Here is a 15,737-nt window from a genome sequence, read left to right as displayed (position 1 = left end):
AAAATCCACCAAGGATTGAAGATATCATCAAACCTACTTCATTTATGAACGCATGGCATTAAACCAACCTCAAATATGAAATCTCACCTTCCTACAACAAGCCCATGTCTCCTTTTGGCGCGAAATTTGAATGTTTCTCATTACCGTAACCATCATTACCGTGACCGTAACCATCGTTACCGTAACTTCCACCCAGACCGTCTAGGGTATACGGTAATGATGCAAGAGTTTCGGTTATGACCAACTATCTTTTTTAATGAATCTATAGCGGCTTTTTTTAGTTTTTTAGGAATAATTTCAGTTGCTTGAGATTACCTTGAAATATATCTCTGTCTTTTCCTTGTCCACAGACGTTTTAATTGGAGAAAAATGTCAACCCCATATGAGAAATGGTTTTAGAACTTACAAGAAAAACTGAAAGTCAGTCAGTTTAAATCAGTACAAGAAAATGGCCCATCAGATACCACCAGCAATACCGTCCCGTCCTGCCCAGAAAGTACATCAATACGATCCGAGATAGTCTTATACTATTTATTGCTAGTTTTGCTAGTTAAAAGTTCTATTTTCTCTTGACTATTATTATGATTATTTTGTTTGGAGATCTCACTAGAGATATTTTTGTTTACGTTACTTACCTACATTTCTTCTCAAAGAAATTTTCTCTTTTGCATAAAGGTGGTTAAATAAAGTCCTATTTTTCCTCTATTATAATTATTTTGTTTAGTGATCTCATTAGAGAAACTCATTTAATGTGAAATTGGTTGATTTCTACCATTTCTTTGACTATTTATTTATTTCAAATGATTTGGTTTGGTCATTTTTTCGAATTTTTCTACTGCTTTAATACAATGTTTCTTTAGAAATCAGTGATTTTTTCCTTCAGCGTTGAGATCCTACCCCATAAGGCCGTCATGCATAACAATAAATCATTACCGTATACTTACAGTCATTACCGCTACTATTTATCATTACCGTAACCGGCTTATTTTTCTTGAAAAAAAATTGGAAAAAAAGCTGTAAATTTACAATTTAGGGAGAAATTACAAAATATAAGTTTAGCTCTTTATAGAAAAATCTTTACATGCAACCTCATCCTTTTCTCTCAAATGTAGGGCAATTTAGAACTCTAAAAAAACAAAAAATTCCGAATTTGACATTGAAATTTGTTTAAATAAAAGTTTTAATCATAACTTATCCAAATATTTGTATTTATTTCGAACTATCAGACTTTAAACTAAACAAAAAAAATAAAAAAAATCAGTTTCCACTTCTTTTGCGTGTGCTGGACTAACAAAATAAATAGGTTACGGTAATGATGAGTTTTTTTCAAAAACTCTCAAAAATCACAAGAAATAAAAAAAATGGTGCCGAAAAGAGCTATGCCACTGTCCAATAATTATTCGGAGGGGTTCAAAGGTCCCAAAAAATATCATATATAAGTCACTTACTGACTTCCAACTGCTGTGAAAGTCTGATTCTGAAAATGAAATCTTAAATGGACTGACCCTGAGGTATCACGCCGCATTTGAAAGCGTTTTCTAAACAGCCAAGTTCCGATACCCGCATTATCCTTTTGCATGGTTCATATTTGTTTATGATATTCCGGACCAGTCGTTTATATTTAATCCTCGTAGAAAAACCACCCATTGGCTAAATAAAATTCTAGCTAGAGCGCACTTAGGCTATGCATTCACCACTGCAAAAATGTCAAAGGAAATCGACACGCCCAGCGTGCATGGGGGCTATTTCCATTTAAATCTTCCGTCACATTCTTACGGCGCAATGATACAACTATTTGAACTCTCCGGAATGCGTGAGGTATCACGCCGCATTTGAAGGCGTTTTCAAAACAGTTAAGTTCCGTTATCGGACTAATCGTTTTGAATAGTTCATCTTATTTTGTTTCCGTTTCTAATCACATGTTTATTTGTAATCCTCCTATAAAAACCACCCATTTGTAAATACAATTCTAGCTGAAGCGCACTTCAGCTATGCATTCACCACATGGAGGCTATCTCCATTTAAATCTTCCGTTACATTCTTACGACGCAATGATACAACTATTTGTTCAACTATTCTAGGTTGAGTAAGGTTAGGTTAGGTTAGGTTAGGTTAGGTAAGGTTCAGTTAGATTAGATACATAAAAGTATACGATTTTCTATCATGATGACCTTTAAAACTAATAACGGTCTACCTGCTATTGGACTCCATGCTCAAACGAAGAAGTGAATCGTTTGGCGATGAGCATGGAGTCCAAGATCTTGGACGAGATGAGCAGGCAATTATATCAAGGTTGAGCATGGAGTCCAATATCATGGATGCGATGCTACATAATTACAATTGTAGCTGTAGCGCACTTCAGCTATGCATTCACTACTGCAAAAATTTTAGAGGAAATCGAAAAGGCCAGCGTGCATGAAGGCTATTTCACTTGCGATCTTCCGTCACATTTCTAAGGCGCAATGATACATCTATTTGAACTCTCCGGAATGCGTAAGGTATCACGTCGCATTTGAGGGCGTTTTCAAAACAGCCAAGTTTCGTTATCGGACTAATCGTTTTTTATAGTTCATATTATTTTGTTTCCATTTCTAACGACTTGTTTAATAATAATCCTCCTATAAAAACCAACCATTTGCTAAATATAATTCTAGTGGAAGCGCACTTAAGCATTTTTATGACTGTAAAAATGTTAACGGAAATCGAAAAGGCCAGCGTGCATGAAGGCTATTTCAATTGCAATCTTTTGTCACATTCTTACAGCGCAATGATACAACTATTTGAACTCTCCGGAAGGCGTGAGGTATCACGCCGCATTTGAATGCGTTTTTAAAACAGCCAAGTTCCGATACCCGCATTATCGTTTTGCATAGTTCATATTCTTTTGTTATATTCCGTACCACTCGTTTATATTTAATCCTCGTAGAAAAACCACCCATTGGCTAAATACAATTCTAGCTGGAGCGCACTTCAGCTATGCATTCACCACTGCAAAAACTTCAAAGGAAATCGACACCTGCTTCAGCGTGCATGGAGACTATTTCCATTTAAATCGCTACCCGGATTATCGTTTTGCATAGTTCATATTATATTGTTTCCATTTCTAACCACATGTTTATGTATAATCCTCCTATAAAAATTACCGATTTGGTATATATAATTGTAGGTGTAGCGCACTTCAGCTATGCATTCACCACTGCAAAAATGTAAAAGGATATGGAAAATGCCAGCGTGCATGAAGGCTATTTCAATTGAAATCTTCCGTCGCATTTTTAAGGCGCAATGATACAACTATTTGAACTCTCCGGTATGTGTGAGGTATCACGCCGCATTTGAAGGCGTTTTCAAAACAGCCAAGTTCCGATACCCGCATTATCGTTTTGCATAGTTCATATTTTTTTGTTATATTCCGTACCACTCGTTTACATTTAATCCTCGTAGAAAAACCACCCATTGGCTAAATACACTTCTAGCTGGAGCGTACTTCAGCTATGCATTCACCACTAGGTATGCACATATGCAAGTTTAGGAGGTCTCGGAGCTTTCATTCACCATTGTTTAACCGAAAATCTGTAATTTTTAATAGAAATTGCGACTTAACTGTAAAAAGACGGCTCCTTTACTACAAAAATCTTATATATAATATTTCATTAAAGAAAGTAAACCACGCCTCTTCAAGAGAAAGATAAAGAAAGGAGAAAGAACTTATTTGTCAGCAAAAAATGAAAATTTAGGATACCTATTCACTGACTAATGTTTATTAATAATTTCGATGCGGAACATTCAGTATGCTTCTAGCATGAGACCCTTTTTTGCATCTTGATATGATTTGTTTGGCATTCGGCAAAGTAGTTTAAAGATGGAAACAAGCACTATCCTACACGTGGTGTTGGAGGATCGCTCCTGATGAATATATCCGCATTATCATTTTAGTTTTAAGCTTGTTCCTAGGTATCAAACGAATTATAATCGCCCTAAAATCTTGAGATAGTCTTTATTAATACCTCACTACGTTAATAAGAAATTCAGACAAGTTCAATATTATAGAAATGTTGACTGTTGCAATTAGTTCAATGAAAAAACATTGCAATCACTTGTCAATATATCGACGGTGAAACTACCAAACCACGTATCTCGTTTGCGGTGTTTAAAAATCTACGCTCGCATTTTATTTTTTTGAAGTAGACCAAATCAATATCATTCCTTGAAATTTTCACAGAATTTTCTTCGCACGAAGAGGAAAAATCACAGAAATTTTCAAGACTGGACGTTAAATAGTTTTTCATTTAAAAAATAAAGTATGACAGGAAGTCTGCGACGTCGCAAACCGAGATACGTGGTTTGGTAGTTTCACCGTCGATATTAAAGTATACGCCACGCATATGTCATGCTTATTGCAATCGTCGAGAACTCAGCTGCTCGGTAACTACGGGTCGATTGAATCGTTATATAGAATGATCGGATGATCACTTTAGCAATGCTGAAAAATTGAATTTTTTGGACTTGAAAAATCAAACAATAATTTTTTGTAAAACTACCAAAAACAGACATAATTATACATAAAATGAAAGAACTCGTCAAGACCTTTCATTTGAGCCAAAGATCAAGTTAACTCATGTTGATCCGTTGTTTTGTTTAAAGGTTATGGCGATCGGTGCGTTAGACCTCAGACCCCTTCCCCCTCGCGCCCTGGAGGGCTAGACGAGAAAGGTCACAATATTTAGGCCTCTCCAATGATCCGTTATGTTTCCTGAAAGTATGGATGTAAAATCTCTTGCGACCATTTCATATAGAAAATGAGGAAGACTCTTTGTAGACGCAAGATTCAATCGTCTATATGCATTTTTTAATTTCAAAGCTGACTTGTCATGAATTACAAGTGTTCAAACGCCGTCTGATGAGATTATTCAAAATTCTATTAAAATTGTCTTTATGAAAATTATGAAATTTGGATAATCAATCATTTTAGAAGGACTTGGGAAGTCCAGGTAGGTATAAAACTGAGTTTTCGAAATGAAGAATGACGGATGTACGTTGTACTCTCTTTATTATTGTGAGCACTCGTGGCTCAGAGTGGGGGACAGTTTAACAGACTTTGACGCTGGCGGAGGCCGAGATCTGGAGCTTGAAGTCGGCTTCGATGAACTTGTAACGGCGGCTGCAGCCTTGGTTCTTGTTGCGGGAGTATAGGTTGTCGAGGATTCCGTTGATGTCGAAGCAGACACTTCTGAAACGGTTGATGAGATCGTCGAAGCACGGGTTGAGCCAGTCGATGATACACTGGATTTCGCGGTTGTACTCGTCGCAGCCAATCTTGATCTTGCGCTTGCAGATCAGGTCGGTAATTCTGCGAAGGAGCTTGTTGACAAGCTTGCGGTATTCGAGCCAGATGCATTCCAGGTCCTTCAGGCACTTGCAACGAAGCTTGTATTCTTTGCATCCATTGTCGAATTTGATCTGCAATCAAGACGCATTATATCAAATTTGAGCGAATCTACGCCAGAGAGTCTATGTCAACACGGGAATAGTCTATAATTCAGGGATGAGGAACAGACATCACCGAAAGGCCCCAAATGGGAACCTTAGTCATTCTTACCCACAGTTTTCGGTAGGGGATCCATGAACTGTTCGAGATAATCCTAATGACTCTAAGCAGTGCTACTTACAACATCTCTGACATTGGGAGAAGTACGAGTTCACTCGTAGGGACAACGGATAACTGATCTTCCAAATGTGTAAGAACGAATGTTAGAACGTACCCACTGCGCCAGATGAATTTCTCGCATCCCTTCCCTCAGTGTACGACACTTCTTAGAGATGTCGTTGAAAAACATAAATTGCCATTTTTGGGGTGCGATTCACGTGGAGTTACGGAAAATGTTATGTTGGTAACAGAGTAGGATAAACGAGGGTTACCTGGATAAGATCGGCGACCGGAACGTAGAAGTTCTTCTTGACACAGAGATCGAACTGGCTGACACAATTGCGGAGTCTCTCATCGATGCAGTAAAGGGAGGTATCGTAGCCCACGACCGAGCTCGGGATGATGTTGCGGGTGAAGAATTCGGCGATTCCTTTCTCGGTGAGGGCACTGTAGATGACGTCGTCGTTGTCGTAGTAATCCGCGCGGAAGTCGATCAAGAGCGGCCACAGGTCGTTGTTGCAATTTAGGATCACTTCGTCGATGTATGCGCGCTGAACGTTGTCGAAGTCGTCCAGACAGTTCAGGTAGTCGCTGTTGATCCTGGTGTGGAAAAATATTACAAGAAGTAATTAATAAATATTCCAAGTGTATTCACTTGCTAAAAATGACGAGTTGGGCAGGTAAAGAATTCAGATGATATCAATTTGATTTCTGCTGATGTCAGTAGGATCTCTAATGATACCAATTGAATTTACACGATTCCTCAAAGAGCCTAGTGATATATGTAGAAGAAGCCTTCCTTTTCTCATCCTACTTACATGAGAAGAGGTACGACCGATATAAAGCGAGTTTCAGCCGATATCAGAACAGACGTTGCAGAATGCGAGGCTGTCTGATATCTCCGAATCGCAGATGCAGCGTTTGGATTCCGCATCTCGCATCTATGTGTACCTTTGCGAGCGCAAAAATGTTGTAGCTACTCGGAATGTATGCATTTTTTTGCGTCTGAATATGTCTTTAGGTATATCACCGGCTGTGTAGGTACATGACAATAGAAAAGCAAGTAGCTGAGAAACTTACTTGCGGATGATGTCCCTGATGAGCTTGTTGATGCGACGGATGAGTTTACACAACTTCTTTTTCAAGTTCTTAATGCATCGCTCTTTGCGTTTCCACAAATCACAGCCAGGCTTGCAGTCCAAATCATTCCACAGTCTGATGGCGGTGTTGTAGTCCATGTTGCAGGTGACCAAGATGTTATCAAAGTATTTGCGAAGATAAGGAGAGGGCAAGAGGCAACCACGGCTGAGCTGCGGCTTATAGTTGTTCCAGTCAACAATTTCGATTAATTCGAATTTGCCCTCGTTGCAAAGATCCTGGAGTTGGTCGTAGATGTCATAGAAGCCTATGGCGAAGTTCACCTGGAATGGGCGCAGTTTAGCCATGAGCTCAATGGCGATGAGGTCGATCTGATCCTCTCGGTCCCAGCAGTCAGCAAGGCGTGGGAAGTAATCAATATCCAAACAACGGCGGCGATTGTCGAACTCAATCCTGCGAAAGCACGGTGGATTATAAAAATGTAAAATAAGCACTTTATTAAAATATAAATGGGATTCCTCAATCTTGAAGGGGTATCCGTATACATCTTGTCACTAAGGAGAGGGGTAGGGTTGTAGTAATAATTCTCTATTTGAGATATCAAAACCCGTCTCACATTACAAAGAATGATATCACAGGTCATGAGGGTGCCTTTGAACCCCGTCCAAAACCCCTTCTCCAATAGTGAAACATGTGAGGTACCCGAATCGAATTAAATAAGAAGGGATGGATAGCAAATCAGCATACCTACAGAACTGGCTGGCGTATGAAGATATTCTGAAGCTAATCTTTGGAATTAAACAGTTTGTCGTAACTTTAACCTCTTTATTTCTTAAGTGAGGGTCAAGATTATCAAAAAAGCGAGAAAAACAAAAGGCTCATAGTGCACTCTCCTCTTGCGTAATTTTTTGGCGGTGTCCATTAAGGAGAAGTCGGCTCACCACTAATTTTGACTGGGTAAATGATCATACTCGAGATTATTTTCAACCGAAGTTTCTTTACAATTTTTCGTCCTTATTCTTGAGCAATAGGTACGAAAGAAACTGCATTTGCAATATTCTTCCGATACAGTCTCTCAGGAAGATCATCGCCATGACTAAAATAATTTCAAGTTTGATCATTGCTGCGAAACTTTAAACCCGCATTATTAGAGCTCTGTGTGCTCTTTCTTTCGGAATATTCAAGCGTTCCAGATAGTAAACTTTTCAGGAACGACTTCAAAACCAAAACCGGGAAACTTCTCGCTCAACTTTGAATAGTTTTGCCTGCAACTTCTATTGAAACGTGACTGATCGGTAACTCACCAGATAGCGATTAAATTATCGAGAAGCTGCTGCCTGCGGCCACACAGTGGGGAGTTGTCCGGGAAGTTGAGCTTTGCGATGATATCAGTGAGGTATTTGTAGTCGTTGAAGCAGTTGTCGTAGATGTTAATGAGCTCCTTGCAGCGAACGGTGCTGGGCCAGGTGACACCGAAAGAGTATTCAACTCCACGAGGAACGACGAGACAGCGCGCCTTACGGTTGATGTTGTACTTGCCGCAGAATTCGTCCAAAAGGCGGAGAAGTTGGAAGTAGTATTTGCGCAGCTGGCACAGTTCTTTGAAAATGCGCTGGCGGAGATTCTTACGGCAAGAAACGATGCGCTCAGTGTATTGGATAGTCATAAGATTGTACCTGCGTGATAGAACGGGCATTAAAGTGAAAGTTTCATATGTATCTCATCAAGTTATCCTGAGGGATTGCTTATGAATCACGTCACGTGCAAGAGACGCAATGGTGGGCGGGTGGATACTTAATGGAGTGGGATGCGATCGAAAAATGTGTACCGCCCCATAAAAATTTGTCGATGGTTTCATGGAATACATCAATAAATGATTGAGCCATCTAACTTAAAAAAGAAGGAATATCCGGCAGAACTTGACTTCATTCTGCTGAGAGGGTATATATTCGCATTTTAACGGGGTTAAAGTAATATAATGGTATTTGCACCTCCAAACTTTATAATGGTGATAATCTGATTAGTGATCAGTGTTTGACTTAGTTTTGCCGAGAATAGTGTCGGACCCTCGCAGTTGATTATCGTAAGACTTAGGTAGGAATGTTCGGGGATTCGTCTCTCCCATAATACTAATGTCTCCCCTTCCCTCCCAACGTTGAAATAAAAATTCGGTCGTGAGGACCGAACGTTCGGTATGTCATACCGATCGAACCGTTTATTTCGTCAAACCGAACTCACAGTGGGTCCAAGCGTTCGATTCGTATGATCGATTTTCTACCTCGAGTTTTGTCCCATCGGTAAGTTATGTTTCAAAAACTGAACCGTCGATTTGATCGATTGAAACTTTGGTTAAATACGCGGAATAGTTTGAGCGAAATGCAGCACCGAATGTTGGCTGAAAGGACCGCATTTCCTTTCAGTGACATCAGAGATAGAAAATTTTTGCATCATAATAACTCTTCAATCCAGTATCAACAGGCTCCAATAACAAGGAAGGGGACCTTGCATCCCTTTTATTCGAAATATTATGAGCCGCGCCTATGATCTCGTCGTTCTATGTCCAGTTTATTTAAATCGGGGTAGGTATAGCGGGACACCTAATCTGTGAGGCCCGAAATCTTTATGTAGAGGAGAGATATCGATGGATGAATATTTTGTCTCAGGAAAGATAATTGATGAATTTTTAAACACTGCACTTACTTGCCGCGGTAGTCGGTGATGAGTCCGCAGGTCTCCTCGTAGACGTTGTCGTAGAACTTGTCGAAGCAGTCTCTAGCTTGCCCAATTTGCCCGTACAGATCGATGATGACCTGGTACTCGGAGCAGTCACGCTTGCAGCCGATCAAGTCGATTTGGTAGTCGATCCAGTCCATGTCACAGCTTAAGGTGCAGTCGAGTTCAAGGAAGAAACCGCCGACCCACCGGTCCGGGCATTTGTTGTGGCAAGGACGAGGTTTCGGCTTGCATGACTTTTTGCACTTCGGGTGAGCGTCCACCACGGCGGCAAGCACCTGAAAACGGAAAGATTTACAGTCAGAGCGATTGACGATGAGATTTTCGTCGAAATTGTTTGTCAATTTTGACTTGAAATGCGAGCTTCAACTTATTCCCGGGAATTATGATGTATCGTCTAGAAATGATTTTCGGGCTTATAATATTTAGATTTTATCTTCATTTTGTTTCTTTCAATCAATCCAACAATATGGCCTCATTACTCTTTTGTCTCATAATGTACCTATCTCCCATACTTTACTTTAAAAGAAAGTGGAAAGTAACACAGCCGCTAAATGATTGATGAGGTTAGTAATGAATACCAAGCTGTGTATTTGCAAGAATTCGGTTTGATAAGCTTTCCAGTGCTTTCAAGTGTACAACTCGTGCACTAATTTAAGCTTTATAATACCGATTTCGAATATTTTTGAGTCCTTCAGCCTCTGAGCATGACTTAACTGGTTTATTTTTCAGTTTGTAAAAATTCAGATTAGTTCCTACTATTGCATTCGGACTATAACAGTATAAACAAAAATGCGAGTAATTGATGACTGTAGGTTCAACATAAGGAATTTAGGCCAATAAACCAACAGAAGAAGATGAAGAAGACAACGGGAGTATTTTGATGAAAAATGGCGCAATATCAGAAAAGAATAAACTTATGAATAAATCATAGCGGTAGTGCATAGAATTTATTCGGCTTCAATGTACGTTTTTTGCAAATAAAAAAAAAAATGACGATATGAAAAAAATAAAGTGAAAGATTACTAGGAATGACATAAATGGGCTCATTTTAAATTATACATGTCCGTAAGAATGCTATTAGGAAAATCGAAATTCTCTGCCGAATGTAGGTTAGGCGGATCCAACAATTTGGCAACACCGGATTCCCTCCATTTAAACCTATGTTAATAGATCCATTCTTGTGGGAGCGCCTGGTCCCTCCAAGAATCGATATGCTTCCATAGATTTAAATGGAGAAAAACAATGTTGCCAATTTGCTGAGTCCGCCAATGGTCGATGCTCTAAATGAGAGGAACTTACGAGGGCAACGCAGCAAACTATGAGCTTCAACGACGCCATCCTGAGCTGAGGAGGACCCAATGCTGGAGCAAAGGGAGAGCGGAGACGATTTTTGCAACCGGGCCCGGAGCTTTTATACCCTGCCCGGCTTTGATCAGCACCTGTTAATTTCGGGATTTGTGTGTTTTTCGCCGCGCTATTAATTTTTCAAATAAACAAGATCCTCCCTCCGAAAAATCCCAGTTGCTCATTAAGCACACCTCTTGCCAGCTGAGTCTGACGTCACCAAAAAATCACGTCTTGGTGCGGAAGACGTTACTTATCTGCTTGACATCGTTGTACATCAACCCAGCGCGTTTGATAAAAAAAAAACGGATTTTTTTTCTCACTGGAAAAAGAGTTCTATTCGGTGAAATCTGGCGACTTTTAAAGCGTCACCGAAGCATAGTCTGCATAGTCGGCAGTATGAGTCATATATACTTAATGGATCCAATTATAATTACTATATTACCACATATACTAACCGTGCTTAACCACATACTAACCATACTTACCCTAGTAAAAATTGGCAGTAGAATCTGTGTTTCAAAATACCGTAGACCTAAAGCCGGCTGTAAGATTTCTAATAGCTTCTGTAGCCGGCTGTACAATTTCTTATAGCCTTTCATAGCTGATGGTGATTAAGCAACAGCCAGACGATAAAGTTTATACTAAACGTTACTAAATACGGATACTAGGACTTATTTAGTTTTTGGACTACCGCTCTCTTTTTGTGCCGTAGTATCTTGATTTATTTTGCGAGGAAAGCTCCGTACTTTTGGAGGATGCCTGTCATTCTTAATATGTTGGAGAGCCTTCAATTTCTTATGATACTGTGCAATACCTCTGGGGTGAAATAGTTGCTTCAGACGCCGTGGCACGCTGCGGCGCGGCGGGCGGGCAGAGTGTGCGAAACGCGCATCGGCGCCTACAAACCTAACAGGGATACTTCACGCATTGCGCAATGCGTGAAGTATCCCTGTTAGGTTTGTAGGCGCCAAGGCGTCGCCGCTCCGCTAATGGTTCTATTTCAAAGTTACGTCAATAAATGCATTTATGAATTTCATTAAATACTCGGCTGTTATTCCGAGTGGAAAAAATTGATTACAGAATCTCGTTTAACAGACTCTCTGCTCCAAATTTAAAATGAAAGCAGTAGTCATTGAATGGAGATGTTGCATGTTTGAGAAATTTGCGATTTGACTGTTGATTCTTATGTAAAAGTTTGCGAGAAACACAATAGTGCCACTGGTTTTCTCTGAAATTAACTCCCAAGCTCAAAAAAAGCTCTCAAGTTGAGGTTGTAATGGAGGCAATATCCCACGCTATCCTGAGAGTCCACCTCTACATCAAGACAAACTGGATTACATTTTGCAATAAGGAACCACTATCTCTGGCTCCTCTGTAAAAGTGCCTATCAGCGTAGGGAAACTAATAGCATATATGTTGTTTCTAAAATGAGCCAGAAATTGTGGTTCCTTATTGCAAAATGATGTCCAACTCTCCATGCAAAGATAGGGAGCAAATGCATTGACAGGGCTGCCACTTTATTTGGGGACTCTAAAACTGAAAACACGGCAGCCCTGCTAATGTATTTGCTCCCTATCTTTGCATGGAGAGTTTGTCTTGATGTAGAGGTGGGCTCTCAGGATAGCGTGGGATATCCCCTCTATTTTGGCCTCAACTTGAGAGCTTTTTTTGAGCTTAGGAGTTGATTTCAGAGAAAACCAGTGGCACCATCGTGTTTTTTGCGAACTTTTACATAAGAATCAACAGTCAAATTGCAGATTCCTCACACACGCAACATCTCCATTCAAGGCTGCTTTGCATCGTATCACTGTGTTCTAGAGAGACCCATAAAAAATAGCTCTATAGCAAAAACCTTGAATGCGTGAATTTTAGTCTGCCCTGAATAATTTATATTTTTCGACCTGAATAACGCTAGAATATTTATATAACTTGTTGGTGCAAGGTATACTGAACCGAAAAAAGAAAGCCGCAAAATCGGATGGACACTTGTTTCCCTTGAAATGGCCAAAAATTGGTATTTCCAATGAAATACTTCGATGTTTCCCTTTTCCCGTCGCGGTTTCAAGCACATCCGATTAGAATTTCCTATTGTGTGCAGATGCTTCTATCCATAGGTGTTACTAAACCGTAAAAAAGTGAAACTCAATGGCGTGGCGTCAATGATCGATTATCGATATTTCCCCATCCGTAGCTGTGGTAAAGAATCGATTATTAAGGTATTCGCTGCGAACACCCTGTTTATCGATACTTTTTTATTGGATTAAATGACCGAATAATCGATATATCGCAAAGCACGCCACGCCACTGGTGAAAATCGAATAAAACCCGAGTTGGTGTGTTTTCGAACTCACTGATTCATTTGTCATTAGCAGTTGTTTATTTCAGGCTTCTCAGATTTTCGGTTTGTGTAGGTTGAAAAGGATGGCAGTGGAGAAGAGGAGGATGAGGAGGAGGAGGAATGGTGGGAAGACACGGGCGAGTGTCGGTTATGGAGGGTCAACACCTACGAGGACGTGATCCGGCTCACGGCAGAGGTGGCCCTCGAATTTGGAGCCCTTCTCTACCTCTTGGCCGCGCTACGAGAGGCCAGCTTTCTCGGACTTCACATGTTCATCGAGAACCTTGTAAGTCATCAAAGACTCTTTGCCCTAAAATTCAACTAAATTTTCAGTAATGAACTGCTATAGACGCTTTAAGGATTGCATTTTGCAAAAAGGAACCACTAGCATTGCAATGATGCTAAGATTGTGCAACTTCATATTTTTCAATAAAATTGCGGAAATCGTGAAAAACTATGAAATTTAGATGGTAATTTTTGTCTTAAATTTACAGTTTTTAGCGAGTAAAATAGAAACTATTAATGGATAATCGGGTTTTCCCTCCAAGACAAAAGAAGTTGCACAATCTTAGGAACATTGCAATGCTAGTGGTTCCTTTTTGCAAAATGCAATCCATAAGTGCCACGTCACTCTGTATTGATTGCAGGGCCGGATTAAGGGGGTGGCCACATGGACCGCGGCCCATGGCGGCAAATCTAGGGGGCGGCAAATTTTGCAATATTTTTAAATGTAGGTATAGAACAAAATCGGATTTAGAAAAAAAATAATAAAAACGAGAAAAGGCTACAAAATCTCTCATTTCCTGAGAGTATAGTAATTTCTAATTTGGTCGTCTTTCAGTGATACAAGAGACAGCACCTTTAATTAGTCGAGTTAAGAGAGAAACCAAACACACAATTTGGCCTGGAACGGCGCGGCGCGACTTAAGGAGAAATGATGACGAGAGCTTGAGATGAAAAGGAGAAGCCCTCGGCGCGGCAATCGCCATGTAACACATATTAGCGCCTACAAGACTGCTCGAATACTTCACGCATTGCATCAAACACATTGCGGTTATTGTGGTCAGCGTGAAACGGACAGCGCCTACAAGAATGCATGAATACTTCACGCATTGCGCCAAACACAGTGCGGTCAGCGTGAAACGCATAGCGCCTACAAGACTGCGTGAATACTTCACGCATTGCGCCAAACACAGTGCGGTCGGCGGAAGTTAAAATCATTAAACCAAATTTTGCGTTTGCTCTTTCATAATTTTTTCGTTCATTTCTTATAAATGGAAGGCCTTGCCCACACAAAGATAGGTTTACGAATCTTTTTCGCGCAAAGTTCAGTGCACTTTTGCTAGTAGTATTGACAGGGCTGTCCCAAAAAATGTGTTCAACACGAGTAAACGCGTCTTATGCACCCCTACCCGACAAGCACGTTCACTTGATGGTTTTTATTGATGTTTCAAAACGAATGAGAAGGGGGCGGCAAAATACAGGCGGCCCATGGGCGGCAAGTAGGAAAATCCGACCCTGATCGATTGTATCGAACTGGATCCAAAAAATCAAACATAACCTTACTATTCAACAAGAAACTACAGAATTTCAGAGATAATTCGCCCAGTTTGAGAATAAGTTGTGTTAGAGAAAGTTTTTTTTTTTTTTTTTTTTTTTTTTTTTTAAATCACGGAACGTTCCTGTATTGTTGAGTTGACGGAATAAAGCAGTTTCAGAAAGTAGAAAATGCCCAGGAGAGCCACCATTATTTAGGCCACTCCTATGCCCCTCCAGTTTCTTGGCTTTTGACAGTGAAATTATGGGAGGGGAGTGTCAAGATGAGGTTAAGTTTGATTGTTTGGATCCAGTTCGATGCAATCGATACCGACTGTGACGTAGCACTAATAGCGTCTATTTCTGGTTCTAATCAGAAACAACATATGAGGAACTTGGAAGATGAGGCGTATAAGTGCAGTCTTTGAAGAAAAATTGAAGCACTAATAATTTCAAGTAAAATTAGTCGTGATGCAAATTCTGTAAAAAATTCGCTGCAAAATTCCAATTTGTAAGCATCGAAAAGTTTTCCGCCATTAAGATCCATGTAATTTCAAAACTTCAATTGCGTATTTCTCGAAATTGCAAAATTTGCACGAAAACGCCTTGTCCTCCAAGCCCCTCATATATGGTATTATTATTCATACATGGTATATTCCCTATGCCGATAGGTATTTTTATGAATGAGCCAGAAACAGTAGTTCCTTGATGCAAATTGTAGTTCCAAGAGCCGAACCTTCGTGAGGCTGGAATTTCACACCTGAGAACCCAAAAGAAATGTTCTAGTGCCTGATCGTTGATTCGAAGCACGTGACGGGTATGTGAAAGTCCAGTAAACATTGTAATGAGCCTAAAGAGATTAACAATGTTGTATTTGGTATGTATGTATAAAGCCGCTTTTATAGCGCTCTCTGGCGCTCTGCGACTCCTGGCCGCCAAAGTCCCGTATCCTCCCAAAGCCCTTCAGGGAGTTGGCAAATCCTCATTTCTTCTAAAAACCCCTGTCGCCACCCTTTCACTGGGCGACCCCTTCGTCTC

General features: G+C 40.2%; 2 protein-coding genes across 2 annotated transcripts in view; one reads left to right on the top strand and one right to left on the bottom strand.

The window, feature by feature from the left end:
* nan (transient receptor potential cation channel subfamily V member nanchung) overlaps positions 1 to 15,737 on the top strand; it is a 103,243-nt gene that overhangs the window by 59,629 nt on the left and 27,877 nt on the right. The window contains exon 12 of the mRNA XM_019045280.2: positions 13,237 to 13,449. Within this exon, the coding sequence (XP_018900825.2) occupies positions 13,237 to 13,449 (213 nt within the window). The remainder of the gene's footprint in view (positions 1 to 13,236; positions 13,450 to 15,737) is intronic.
* On the bottom strand, positions 5,031 to 10,895 carry LOC109032931 (uncharacterized). Its single transcript, XM_019045281.2, has 6 exons — positions 10,778 to 10,895; positions 9,443 to 9,753; positions 8,047 to 8,418; positions 6,725 to 7,195; positions 5,917 to 6,244; positions 5,031 to 5,457 (listed from the first exon to the last, which is right to left on the bottom strand). The coding sequence occupies exons 1-6, from the start codon at positions 10,814 to 10,816 to the stop codon at positions 5,086 to 5,088; spliced, it is 1,893 nt and encodes a 630-aa protein (XP_018900826.2). The 5' UTR covers positions 10,817 to 10,895; the 3' UTR covers positions 5,031 to 5,085.

The sequence above is a fragment of the Bemisia tabaci genome, chromosome 3 (assembly GCF_918797505.1).
Source record: "Bemisia tabaci chromosome 3, PGI_BMITA_v3".
In the NCBI taxonomy this organism is placed as follows: Eukaryota; Metazoa; Arthropoda; class Insecta; order Hemiptera; family Aleyrodidae; genus Bemisia; species Bemisia tabaci.
Note: the sequence above shows the minus strand (reverse complement) of the source record. Positions and strands in the feature narration are given on the sequence as shown.

Excerpts from the sequence above, each read along its gene's own strand:
- LOC109032931 (XM_019045281.2), bottom strand. The coding sequence starts at position 10,816 with ATGGCGTCGTTGAAGCTCATAGTTTGCTGCGTTGCCCTC. Across the intron at positions 6,245-6,724 it reads ATCAGGGACATCATCCGCAA|GATCAACAGCGACTACCTGA; the intron begins GTAAGTTTCTCA and ends TTTCCACACCAG. Across the intron at positions 5,458-5,916 it reads CGGTCGCCGATCTTATCCAG|ATCAAATTCGACAATGGATG; the intron begins GTAACCCTCGTT and ends TCTTGATTGCAG.